This window comes from Pelophylax lessonae (genome assembly GCF_965119305.1).
Source record: "Pelophylax lessonae genome assembly, chromosome: 3".
NCBI lineage: Eukaryota > Metazoa > Chordata > Amphibia > Anura > Ranidae > Pelophylax > Pelophylax lessonae.
Window position 1 is genome coordinate 590,715,838 of NC_138770.1, and position 14,648 is coordinate 590,730,485.

Sequence of the window (14,648 nt, forward strand, 5' to 3'; positions counted from 1 at the left end):
AAGGCTTTTTTTGTAGATGTCAGTTGGATTTTCTGATAGGAGCTCTCTAGAGTGCTGAAACAACATTTATACATGTTCAGCACCAAGAGGCATATGTGTAATGTGTATTTTACAGATGATAACAAATAAAAAGAAAGTACACCCTCCCTATTCTCCAACACCATACAAAACTAAGCAGCCCAGGAAGGGCTGCAGGCAAGGTGGAGAAAATCTGCACTGATCTACTTCAAATACGTTTATATACTGTAATACAGTGTGTGTGTATAGCCAAAACTTTTTCTTAATTTTGAATATAGTAAGGAAGGGTTAAAATCTCTGACAGTTTATTTTTGCCATTGTACCTGTCCCAGAGATTGTCTGTTGTCCCCATTAGAAGATTTCTCCTTACTGTACCTTTTGTTCTGTGGAGAGGTGATTAAAACTTTTTTTCATACACTTTAATATTTACAAAGAATGCAGGTACAGTAAATACTTGTAGGTTTAAGTGTGCCAGTCTAAACCTGTTCACAATAGACATTATGTCCAAAGTGACCCATGCAAAAGGGTCTGAATACCAGTTTGTATGTAATCTAAACCAACTCCATGTGTCAAACTAGTCAGAGCTAACTGTTGGGGCAACCACGTATCTCTCTGCTTACATGTTCACATGTTTAAGCACCAAGTATAATTGTATTCAATCACATACACAGTGCTCAGCATAAATGAGTACACCCCAACAGATATGTCAGAAAACCCTTACTTTCCTTTCAGAATTAACATTTTCTATGGGACACTATACTACAAAATACTCCCACAAATGCAGGCCATTGATTTCAACCAAGATTTGTTAGTTTGCACACACAAAAAAAGTATTTTTTTTCTAAAAACAAATTCAAGTAAAAAAATTCCCCCAAGCTCTACCACAATAAAAGGATGATGGGATGTGTGTCGGTGCTCTGGCTATCCTGTCCAACATGAATCCATAGAAATCAAAAGCCAGCACACGATCGCTCCTTCTTATGAAATTTTATTTTGCACTGAAGCAGTTACAACATTTTGGAAATGCTAACGGCAAGTTTGTTTGGGACTTGGTGTCACCCATATTTCGGAAAAGGGTACCATTTATACGTGGATAAGTATTAGACAAGCGTGCCACTTTTAGTCAACTTTTTGATTCTGTAATTGGTGCATGTGGCACCGTAGGAGCTAAACACCAGGGCTTCCCCCAACGGCTTGTAGATTCCAGACTTAGATGGGGGGGGGGGGGCAGAGAGCCTGCTTGAAGTGTAATAAATTGCTTGCAATGAAGTGGAGGGACACATGGAATGTTTTCGTTCTGTGCTCCTTTCACGCAGATATGACAGTCCAAATTGCAATGGCGACTGGTGTTGTTGAGAAGCTCCTCTGTGTCCACGAATACAACCTTAATATGGGAGGGGTGGACTTCAACAACAAGATGATGGTGCCTTACTTAGTTGCCTGTAAGCCCAGATGCTGGTATAAGAAAGTGTCTGTATACTTATTCCAATTGGATCTGCTGAATGCTTGTGTGCTATACAAAGCAACAGGAAGAAGTGGATCCTTCTTAAAATTTCAGGAAGAGATCATCACACCCCTTTTGTATCCAGGATGTGCTGTGGCCCAATTTCACGATCCGGATGCAGTGAGCTGGCTGCATGAGAGGCATTTTTTGGATGTCCTCCTTGGTACCCCTAAGAAGATTTCATGTCTGTAAAAAACGCGGCTATAGGGGTGACACCCACTTTTTTTGTCCCTCCTGTCCTGGACAACCTGATCTCTGCATTGGGGACTGTTTTTTTCTCTCACACTAGTAGAGTATTAGTATAGGGTACAGCACAGCACAGTCTAGGGCACACTTTCACAAAGGGTCTCTAAAGATGTTAGATGGCTATCACATTTTGAGTGACCCTAGCCTGGAATGTTTAAAATTTGTTTACAGTTACAAAAAAAGTGTAAAAAAAAAAGTTACCAAAAAAAAAAATGTTTTAATTGATTGGCTTCAATGTAAAAGCAATCATAGTCCCCCGTGTTTGCATCCAAAGGCGAACGCAAGCATCAGTCTGATGTCGTATGTAAACAGCAATTGCAGAATGCATGTGAGGTCAAGGGCAGAAATTCATGCAGTAGACCTCTATAAATCTAAAGTGGTAACCTGTAAGGCTTTTAATGGCTTTTAAAAATGTATGTAGTTTGCATTTCGTGTGTGGTATCTATGTACTCTGCATAGGATCATCTTTTATATTTTACCAAACAATTGAGCAATATATAGTCTATTTGTGCATTCAATTTTAAAAAAGTGTTTTTTTTTTCCCCCAAAAAATTGCATTTGTAAAATCTCTGCGCAAATGTGACAAATAAGATTGCAACACCCACGATCGAACACCATCGATCACTTGATTCTAACTGCCCCCTCTTAGCTCACTGGAGCGCTGGTCTGTGGAGGGGCGGTAAGCAGCTGCCTCAGGCTCTCAGTGGCTCACTGAGAGGCTGAGCCGGGTGTCGGTCCAGGCACCTGGCGGGTCCAGACTTCGTGGTCATGGTGAAGTGGTGCCTGGAGCAAATTCTGTCATGCCAGCAAAGAGTGGACTTCAGCTCGCCCTCTGCTGAAAACAGGTCGCAGGAGTGCAGAATGAACTGCACTCCTGTGATCCATAGGAAATGAATAGCCAAACAAACTTTGGCTATACATCTCCTTTAACACCTCAACAGGAGCATCCTCTGATGAGAAGGGTTGCAGAAAATCCCCATGCAAGTTCACTGCAGTTAGCTAAAAAAGTAGAAAAGGGATGATTGTTTACCGTGGCGCAATGCGGCGTACACTGCAGAGGAATAGCATGCATGGGTGTCGTACACGAAGGAAGCCTCTCCTAAAGCCAATGCACAAAAAAGCCCACCCAGAATTTGCCAGGGTCCATGTTGAAAAAAAAAATGACTAGTAATGAGACCAAGATAAATGTTTATGGAACTAATGGTTCCAAAACTATATGGCATTGCAAAGGTGAGGAGTACAAAGAAAAACTCCTGGTGCCTACAATGCAACTTGGTGGTGGCAGTGTCCTTCTGTGGGGTTGAATTTCATTGATGGTATCATGATTTCACAGATGTACTGCTCTATATTGAAGAGAAGATGCTACCATCACTCCTTGCCCTTGGTCGGCTTGCACTTTTCCAACATGACAATGATTCAAAATACACATTTAAGCCCTATGTTGCATTTCTGAAGAAAAACAGGGTAAAAGTGATTCAGTGGGCAAGTATGTCAACTGATCTGAGCCCAATCTAACACCTATGGGGAATTCTGAAGAGACAAGTTGAACATCACTCTCCATCCAGCATCCAGGCTCTAAAAGAGGTTGTTCTTGAATAATGGAAAAAGATAGATGTAGCAATATGTTGCCAACTTGTTCATTCAATGACTAGAGTTGGTTCTGACCTTACAAATCATGGAGGTCATACAAAATACTAGATGTAGCAGTTTTTGTTGTGGGCTTTATTCATTTTTGCATCAACTGATTTGAGTAAAATGGAAGATTTTGTAATCTAAGGTATTGTATTAACCTTACTTCCATGTAATGAGCTAAACAATTGTTCTGTAAAGCTCAGTTTTGTCAACATTTTTGAAGTTTTTCTTGTGTTCACTGAGATATTGATTAAAATTTCACTTTTCAAAAAGGGTGTACTAATTTATGCTGAGCACTGTATATCCAGAACACATTGTGTGGCTGAAGGCTACTCCTAATATGTAATCTTAAGCAGAAAGTGGCTATAGAAAGCCTATGAATGTACAACAATAATGTGGAAACCATTTTGGTCTTTTTACAGTGATGGGCATTGAAAGATACAGCTTGAGATCTGAAAATTCTATTCAACAATCAACCCCTGATTATGACTATGTTGTCAAGTCTTCTAGTTCCAGCATTTTATCTTTCTTGCAACTAAAAAATGAGCAATCAGCTAGAAATACATGTTCAGAACTAGTAATTTAGCAGTTAATGCAGCAGTGGTGCCATGTCACATGTCGAATGTAAAAAAAATTATTATGATTGACCAATCATAATATTTTTGAGCATTTATTATAAATAATTATATTTTTGATGTTGAATGCTATTTAATGTTACTTCCCTTAATGTAAAAAAAAAAAAAAATACACTGCTCAAAAGAATTAAAGGAACACTTTTTTAGTCAAAATATAACATCAAGTCAATTCAACTCCTGGAATATTAATCTGGTCAGTTAAGTAGCAGAGGGGGTTATTAACATCTGTTGTCTCGTTGGAAGCATGCCCCACGTTGTCAGGCATGCATACAAGCACGTGGGGGGGGGGGGTTCGGGGGGGAGGAGGAGTGTCTTTGAATTCAGCCCTCTGTAGGTTGATCATTTTAATTTCCATCAAACAATGTGGCATCCTTTCGTTCCTAACATGTTACCCAGTACATATCAGTAGAGATATCCAGCATGATATTTTTCCCCATTAAGATCTAATGTGTTTTCAAAATGTTCCTTAAATTTTTTTGAGCAGTGTTCATATCTAAATAAGACAAATGTTGTGTAATGGTGTGATACACTTTTTAAAGGTCACCAATCTGTGAGTTCCTTAAACAATTTAAAAGGATTAAATATGTATTTTAACAATACAGAAAGTAAGGCAATTATAATTATGCAAAACAGAAACTAGAAAATGTTAAGCAAAGAGGTGGTAACTAATTTATCTTTGGCTTTCTGTTTAGCCATGCAATCATTTATAACTAATATATTCCATCGGTTTCAGTAAATGGTTTTTGGCTCGCTATGCTGGCTGAAACAACCTAAATATTTTTTCCTTAATGTCACACAGAGCTGATTGTAACGATCAGGGATGTTCAGCTGATCAGGTACACCTTTGTATAAATCTGATTTTACTTTATCATTTAAAACATAAGTTATTATAGTGATTAAATTCATATTTATTTGTAGGTGGCTTTTACAAAATAAAAACAAATATGCTCTTACTGTAAAATTTAGAGTCCTTTTAGAACTACGTGTACCCTTACTACCAAATGTCAATGTTTGCCAGTTCGAGGCAAAAATCAAATTTGGAATAGGTTATGTCAGTATCATTTTTTATTTACTGTAATAACTGCATGCAGAGGTCTATGATAAGTAATAACGTTAATCTACGGATGGTTTCCAGCAGAAAAGAAGAATGTAATGTCTAAAAATGTGAAACATACACACAACTAGATTAATGTATTCAACCTATGCCAGTTCAATGCCCAGTATTAGTCTTACACATGGATGCCAGTAAAACAGGGGTCAGCAACTCGGGGTACACAATGCCTTGTTCAGTGGCACTGGCTGCCACCCCTCCCGCACTGACGACACATCTTTCTGTCTGGTCACAAAGTAGCCTCCTATAAAGATTTATTTGACCTGTCTCGACGTAACTCCACAACGCCATCTAATTTCGACCACTTATAATCTGCTTTTTGGCAACACTTTAATACTTGAAACGAAAGCCTTCAAATCCTGGGCTTTGGACCTAGACCTGAATCTCTCAGAAGCCCAATGGGAACGAATGTGTACCATAGCACACAAATGTTCCCTGAACGTCTCAGTTTAGGAAAACAATTATAAAGTATTGACCCGATGGTACAAAACGCCCTCTCTCCTCCATAAAATAAATTCAACCATCTCAAATAAATGCTGGAGATGCAACTCTGAAACAGGTTCAATGCTTCACATATTCTGGACCTGCCACCGCATACAACCCTTCTGGAACCATATACACACTATGATTTCATCTATCACGGACTATACACTGGAATATTCCCCAGCACAATCTCTTTTACACCATTCAGCGATCCCTGCTCATAGATACCGCAAAACTCCCCTACCACACTTGCTTAACGCTGCCAAAGCCACATTCCCCTACACTGGAAGTCTACTAATCCCCCTACCATACATGAATGGATACGCAGAGTTGACAAGATAGCAAAAATGGAGGAACTAATTTCCATAGCACGAGACACGACAGAGAAATTTGCACGCATTTTGGATCCCTGGATTCACTTTCAGACTTCCACCACGTATATGACACATACAAACCATAATCCTACCTGACACGATTATTAAATCTAAAAGTGACCTTACTGAAGTAAGATTTATTTGGCTAAACACCAGGCTTCTGGAAAATAATGCTAGCTTGCTGCTGGGCATCACTGTGGCAATCAGGAAGCAGCTGGACAGTCAAGGAAGTGAGGGAGCAACAGAGCCAGAGAGATGGGACAGGCAGGTGTTGGTAGTGTCCAACATTTATTCAGTCTAAGCTAGAATAATAATTACACTCCAGTACTATAATATCATTATTATTCTCTGTAGAGTTACCCATAGCAAATAAGTATGTCATAGGTGTCATTGTCCCAGTGCAGATCAGGAGATGGGAGGAAATGTCTGATTACCATGATCAACACCTTACATCTCATCCTTCTGCCCAAATGCCCTTTCTATTATTGCAGGAAATGTGTGGGACGAATATTCCTACTCTGCTTTTTTTAACACCCTTCTGTCCGACATATCGCAAAATGACAACCGGGCGGGGATTTCATATCATATGACGACCTTCAGAACAAACCGCTCATGCGCACCCCATGTGGGCGTGCAGTTCGGAGATCGGTGGTACGGTGTGTCGCTCGAACACATCACATCTCCGATCACGGTGAGGAGCCTATGACGTAGGCTCTTTACCATGTGATCAGCTGTGTCCAATGAAATTAGAAGAGGCTTCCTTCTGGGACGACAGCCTTGCAGACAAATTTGATGCAGTGTGCGGCTTATGGTCTGAGCACTGACAGACTGACCCCCACCCCTTTAACCTATGCAACAATACTGGCAGCACTCATATGTCTGTTTCCCAAAGACGACTTCTGGATATGACGCTGAGCACGTGCACTCAACTTCTTTGGTCGACCATGGCGAGGCCTGTTATGAGTGGAACCTGTCCTGGTAAATCGCTGTATGGTCTTGGCCACCGTGCTGCAGCTCAGTTTCCGGCTCTTGTCAATCTTTTTAAAGCCTAGGCCTTCTTTATGTAGAGCAACAATTCTTTTTTTTCAGACCCTCAGAGAGTGCTATTTGGTGCCATGTTGATCTTCCAGTGACCAGTATGAGAGAGTGAGAGTGATAACACCAAATTTAACACACCTGCTTCCCATTCACACCTGAGACCTTGTAACACTAACGAGTCACATGACACTGGGGAGGGTAAAATGGCTAATTGGGCCCAATTTGGACACTTAGGGGTATACTCACTTTTGTAGCCAGCGGTTCAGACATTAATGGCTGTGTGTTGAGTTATTTTGAGGGGACGGCAAATTTACACTGTTATACAAGCTGTACACTCACTACTTTACATTGTAGCAAAGTGTCATTTCTTCAGTGTTATCACATAAAAAGATAGAATAAAATATTTACAAAAATGTGAGGGGTGTACTCACTTTTGTGAGATATTGTGTATATATATATATATATATATATATACACATATATACATTTTTTTTTTTTTTGTTATTTCAAAGGAAACTCAGATACCAATACATCAAAGAAACAAATACATCATATCCGCAAAATATACCTTTTGAAGTTTAAAACGTTATTAGCAGCTTCTTTTCAAAGAAGACACTTCAGGTTTATCGAAAAAAGAGCAACCATTTTCCTGGCTTGGAATAAATGTGTACCACTATCTTCACGTAATAAGAAACTACTTTTCCAAGATAATCCAAGATCAACATAATGAAGAATATGGTTTGCTCTCTTGTAAAGAAATATCATATGGAGCAGGGTTCTTCTATGTAAGCAGAACAAATGTGTAGGTGCCACTCACTAAGGCATTCTCCTCTAGTCAACCAAGTATTAACAGTTCGCATAGTACAGTCTACTGCATCTTCTAAAAAGCAGGGAACTCTGGAATTTATTACACATTAAAAACCCTACCTGATTTGTTAGTCATTTTACCATGTTTAACTATGAGAACCACATATTCTTATTCAAATAAATGAACTGTTATACCTGCCAAAGTGTTAATCACTTCACAGTTAGTGTATATGTAGATCTTTGATTTTTTTTTTTAATAAAATGTATTTCTATTTAACCCTTTGTTAACCTCACTTGCCGACCGCCTAACTGTAAATGTATGTCATGTTTTTTTTCGTTTAATACTGGGGTATGGTTGCAGCTAGATGCCATAACCCTGGTATCTTTTTCATTAGGTGGCCAGCTTAAAGATAAAAGTGATCCCAGTGGCAGATTTGCCATTAGAAGCGGTGGGAGAGTTGCCTTCCACCGATTCCCGGAGGTTTCCGGGCTAATTTACTGATTGGTAGCTCCAGTAACCATGCGGCGTCAGCAGGGGTTTTCCATAGAGATAAGCAATGGCTAAATAGCCACCACTCGTCTCTATGTCCTTGGAGGACCAGGGGACATCAGAGTCACTTCCGGTTCTCGGGCAATGTAAACATTATCTTTTGCTTTTAAGGGTAGAGGAGAGATTTTGGATCCCGGATCCCTCCATAAAGAGGACCTGTCATGCTGTATTATTATTGCAAGTGATATTTACATTCCTTGTGATAGCAATAAAAAATATACTAAATTATAATAAAAAAAAATGTAAGCACCCCCATCCTTGCATGCTCCATCACAGTAGTGAACGCATATGTAGGTCATTCCCACATACGTACACGGTATTTGCACCATACATGTGAGGTATCACTACGAATTTCTGAGCGAGAGCAATAATTCTAGCGCTAGACCTCCTCAGTAACTCTAAACTGGTAACCTGTAGAAACTGTGAAAGCGTCACTTATGGAGGTTTTTAAGTACCATGGTTCGGCGCCATTCCATGAGCGCATGCAATTTTAAAGCATGACATGTTTTATATCTATTTACTCAGGGTAATGTCATCTTTCACATCATACAAAAAATTGCGTTTGAAAATTTGCTGTGCAAAAACCGTGTGACATAAAAAAACTCAACAACTGCCTTTTTTTTTTTAGGGTCTCTGCTATATACTGTATATATATATATATATATATATATATAGACACACACACACACAATAGTAGCAAAAAATATGGATTTTAACTTGTAAGCTACAAATGTCAGAAAAAAGCTAGGTCAGCAAAACTCTAATCAGCCACAATTAGTTGCTTCTTTCCCTTCTTCCCTCAGCAGTTAATTTTTTGGCTGATGATTTTTTTTTTTTTAGTTCAATTCTTTTACCATTAATATTGATGTTTTCATTTTTGTTTGTCACTTTTTATTTTAACATGAAAATAGCAAAATGCAAAAAAAAAAAAGCCTTTGTTCATTTGCAAATAACTTTTCCATGCATTGTTTCCAGAAACAGCATTTTAGTGTAGTTTTAAATGGAATAAGTTATAGAACAAAATGTATACTTTTTATTTACTATAAAACTAAAAATAACACTGGTCAAATTAAAAATATATACTTTTTTTCTACATTTTTGCATCTTTTAGCCTAGGTATTTCATAGAATTTAAAATAATGTTTGCTACACAATATTGCCAAGAGCCTACGTTTTTTTTTTTTTTTTTTTTAAATAATGCATGTATTACTTTGTTGTCTTTGGCAATCACTTTGCCAGTACCTAACAAAGAGCCTCATAGTGCAAATATAAAAATTGCTGTAGTCCATAGGGGTACATCGGAAACTGAAGTGTATAATTACACACTCCAGCAACATAAATAAGGTTGTGGAGGTTGGAAGTGAGTGTCATTATTGTATAAATAACTGGAAGTACATTATATTTATTACAAAAATTACTTACCATTAGTAGACTCCTCTTTCTTGGCTTTACTTTTCTTTGAAGGGGGTGAATGTACATTTTTTTCTTCCACTTCTGTGTAAAAAAACAAGATATTTGGTTTCCTCTTGTTCTAACTTATTTACAGTATACATTCAGCACATTACAAAACAACCCTCCTACACTTGCCTAACCACAAACAAAAATAAAATGCCCATTATTATATCAATGTGTAAGCAGAATATATATCAGTATCAAACAATATCTATTTGTAAAGTAAATTAGCATGATGATAATATAAAAAGTAAATAAAGGGACTTGCTTGCTTACTTACTACAGTGGAACTTGAGATAAAATGTTCACGGTCTTAGAACATCCATTAATCCATTAAGTTCTGTCTTTTTAAATACCCCAAAGATGGTTTGATATTTGAAGTGCACTTCAAACCTGGCCAAAATAATTTTCATTTTACAGCACTTCACATTTTATCATGCCCAAAAACATTATGGTACAACCTCACCTACTACTTTGAATCCCCATAAAAAGGCAGGTTTTATTAAATCATTCCTGCATAAAAAATAATATTTTCCTTCCTACTGAACAACTGGTTTCTTAAAGACACTTTTCTTTGCCCCGCCATCAGTCACAGGCACTCTGATGTCATTATGTACATTTCAGGAATGGCAGACCTGATGCTGAGGGCCTACCCACAACCAGGAGCATCACCGAGATGGGAAGAGCACCAGCTTCCAAGGGAATGAGGGATTAAGTAACTAAACTACTGCTGAAGGTGAAGCCCCACTGCAAGACTAATTTAGTTGATTCAACTTTAAATGATAAGGTTTGGGAAAGGGATATATATAATGTGTCAGTGGGGAATCTTAAACTTTTTAATCCAAGGACTGCTTAAAAAAAAAAAAAAAAAGGTTACTGTTCTAGGACCCAGAAATAATCTTTGGTATGTTTATTACACATCCATCTCTAACACCGTCCCAGCCCAAAATGTGTTTTACCAAACTGTAGTTTAAGAAACACTGGGTTAAACTGACCATTCATTTAATCTGCAGGCTAAAAAAAAAAAGAATAAATACATAAAATAAAATGCTATAGCATGTGGATGGAGAAATCTCCTACTGTGCCTATTGTATTTTAACAGCCGTCCCCATTAGCTGTCAAAATACCTGAACTGATTTCTGGATGTAACCACTGTTCAGCCCAACATTTTCCAGTGGGTTGTTTCAACAAAAGTCAATTGAATGATTGACTTATAGAACATGGCGGGAATGGCAAGGCCACCCAATGAGTGAATTTCACACAATGTACTGTATGTGCGGCTTTAGAGAAAAGGGAAGTTGTTGTACACTCTTTGAGGGTAATCCTTGACAAAAATACTGTGATAAGAAATTACAATGGTTGTAAACCCTTACATATACCCAGTGAAGTGACTGGTCTCACGTGATACAAAGAGATTAAGCAAATCCTCCTACATAAGTTGTATCTGTCTATCTGCAGTCTTCTCTTCTCCACATCTGTACAAAGATCAGAATTTTGAAGCTTGTCTAGGAGTTCTGAAAAAAGAAGCGAAGAGCTAAAGTCGCACTCCTCAGTGAGAAGAGCTCTGAGAGTCGATTGGAGGGAGGAGACACCCCCCCCCCCCTCCACATAGCTCACAGGAACAGATCTGAGGCTGTCAATCAGCTGTAGATCTCTCCCCTGTCACCATTTTTCTGTTGGTGTCAGGAAAACTTGTAAGAAGTGATTTATGCAGATAGCAGAGGAACAAAGCAGCAGACAGCAATGACAATTAGTGCATTTAATTGAGACAAGTGCACACTATAGAAGGGTATGCATTGTTCATATCTCATGTCTGAGGTTTACAACCACTTTAATAAAAGCCAGTGAACTAGTTAGTAAAGGCTAAATTCTACCCGCCAATTACCCCCCCCCCCCCCAACAACACACGCGTTAGTATCCAGAGTGCAGATGCCATGAACCAACAACTTGCATTACTAGTAACGCATAAGTAATAAAATTGACAAAAAAAATATTTTCACTAGAGGCCTTTACTGTGAAAAAGGCTTCAGAAATGTTAGAATTGTATTATTTACAATGGCAAAGTTATTAGAAATTGGATTTCTCATTACGGATACCTTCTAGCATTCTTACTCAACCACTGCCACATATAGACAAAAGAAATCTGACATAATTATTTTGTGATTTCAGGTGAAACCTTCAATTGCAGTTAATGGGAATATTTACTGGAGCATATAGTATTCCTTATATACTGTATAATCAGAATAATATTGGTTTTGATACCTGATCCACTTTTGTATTGTGTAGCAGCAGATGAATAAATTAATGCACCATTCATTTGTTATATAATCTTTCATCAGTGGTTATAAAAGACGCTACACACAAAAAAAAACAATTTGAATTTAACATCACACTCAAAGCAATGTCCTTGCATACAAACAAAGCAAAAGTAATTCAATAGACTGTTGAGTGTTTGGAGGACATTTAATAACTATCAGCTTCTGTGAACAAGAATTTCTTTAGGTGACAGAAGACAAATGTAACCCATTTACCCTGTGCCCTGAAGAGAGACGCCTTCATTTAAATCATATTCTTACCATTTAACTATGCATTTTTGAATAAAGCATGGTTTAATTTACTGGAGAGTGGCTGGATAGGAGGAACTAATTGAATTACTTCCAGACACAAAAACAAAAGTAAAAGTATAAGAGATCTGACAAATACAAGTCCATGACAAGACATTGGTACCCAAAAAGAGATTCTTTACATGAGATGAATACTTTTGAATACACTATTACCAAAAGTATTGAGGCTCCTGCCTTTACACGCACATGAACTTTAATGGCATCCCAGTCTTCAGCTGTAGGGTTCAACATTGAGTTGGCCCACCCTTTGCAGCTATGACAGCTTCAGCTCTTCTAGGAATGCTGTCCACAAGGTTTTGGAGTGTGTCTATGGGAATGTTTTACCATTCTTCCAAAAGCACATTTGTGAGGTCAGGCACTGACTTAGACGAGAAGGCCTGGCTCGCAGTCTCCGCTCTAAATGATCCCAATTGTGTTCTATCGGGTTGAGGTCAGGACTCATCATGATAGGACTAGTGCACAGTCATGTTGGAACAGGAAGGGGCCATCCCCCAAACTGTTCCCACAAAATCGGAAGCATGAACTTGTTCAAAATGTCTTGGTATGCTGACTCCTTAAGAGTTCCCCTCACTGGAACTAAGGGGCCAAGTGCAAACCCTGAAAAACAACCCCACACCATAACCCCCCCCCCCCCCTCCACCAAATGATTTGGACCAGTGTACAAAGCAAAGTCCATAAAGACATGGATGAGTGAGTTGGGGTGGAGGAACTTGACTGGCCTGCACAGCGTCCTGAGCTCAACCCAAACAGAACACCTTTGGTATCAATTAGAGTGGAGACTGCGAACCAGGCCTTCTTGTCCACATCTGTGCCTGACCTCACAAATGTGCTTCTGGAAGAATGGCCAAACATTCCCATTTACACACTCCTAAACCTTGTGGACTACCTTCCCAGAAGATTTGAAGCTGTCATAGCGGCAAAGGGTGGGCCAACTCAATATTGAACCCTACAGACTAAGACTGGGATGCCATTAAATTCATGTGCGTGTAAAGGCAGGCATCCCAATACTTTTGGTAATATAGTATACATGTGATCCACAATAAAATATAAATATTGTCAAGCCCCAACTTACATGCCTTGATATGCACTGTATCAGACAAAATAGTAGGTGTTACTATGCTCCACACTAACCCTTCACCTGATATAGGGAGGGACTTGCAATGCGAAGGGGAAAGTGCCAAAATCCAATGCTAATGTTCTCATTTATATTCAGTTTTGATGTGTTTCTAAATTGTTTAAATAAATTGATCTATTATTATTATAATACAGGATTTATATAGCACCGACAGTTTACACAGCACATTACAACATAGGGTCAGACAGTACAATTACAATACAATTTAATACAGTAGGGATCAGAAGGCCCTGCTCGTTAGAGTTTACAATCTTAGAATATCTATAAACACAATTCATTGTCATTTTAGGTTGTATTTTTCTATTTTAGCTATCTATTCAATTAAAGTGAAACTCCAGTTTCAATATAAAATGTAAAAAGCAGTAGTGCAACATGTTAACAGCAGCTTTCAATGAAATAATTACCTCCCCGCCACAGAAAGATTGCTTCACTGCCACCATAATGTTTCCTAAATTAATGAAAATGAATGTCATTGAATTCAATTCCTGTAAGTCCAGGTTATCAAGCCCACACCCCCAAAGGGAGCATCATAATTAGGGAGCAAAGTACAAAATGGCAGGGTGGAGATTTTAAGATCCAGGGCATATAAAACGTGCAGCCCAGAAAGCCATATGTACATCTGAAAGGTACATATAGGGGATATTTTTAAAATATATGTGTGAGAAGGGGTGATTGGGAGTGTGATTTTCAATGAAGATTTGCTGTAAAGTACAAACGTCAAGGCTATGGTACGATAAACATATTTCCATATTACCAACAAAAATGCTTTAAAACAAGCCCTCAATATCCTTTGTAGGTACAGGCGCTGTGGAGCAATTCTTTCTTAATTTCACAAGGCTCAGTTTAAAAAGCTTAAACTGCAGTGTAAGGGCCCTTTCACACGGTGCGTAATCCAACGAGGTCCATTCTCGGCTCAACAGGGGATGGATCGGCCGATCCCCGCTGAGCAGGCAGATGACAGCTCCATCTCTGCTCTGTGTGCGGAGATGGAGCAGTCAGATCCCCGCTCTGCTCTATTATGAAGTCGGGTGAGAACGGAC

General features: G+C 38.7%; 1 protein-coding gene across 1 annotated transcript in view; it reads right to left on the reverse strand.

Moving 5' to 3' along the window:
- The window catches only part of MACROD2 (mono-ADP ribosylhydrolase 2), a gene marked incomplete at its 3' end in the record, with an annotated part of 3,247,744 nt that overhangs the window by 206,885 nt on the left and 3,026,211 nt on the right, over nt 1-14,648 (reverse strand). The window contains 1 exon segment of the mRNA XM_082250969.1: nt 9,820-9,891. Coding sequence (XP_082107095.1) covers nt 9,820-9,891 — 72 coding nt within the window.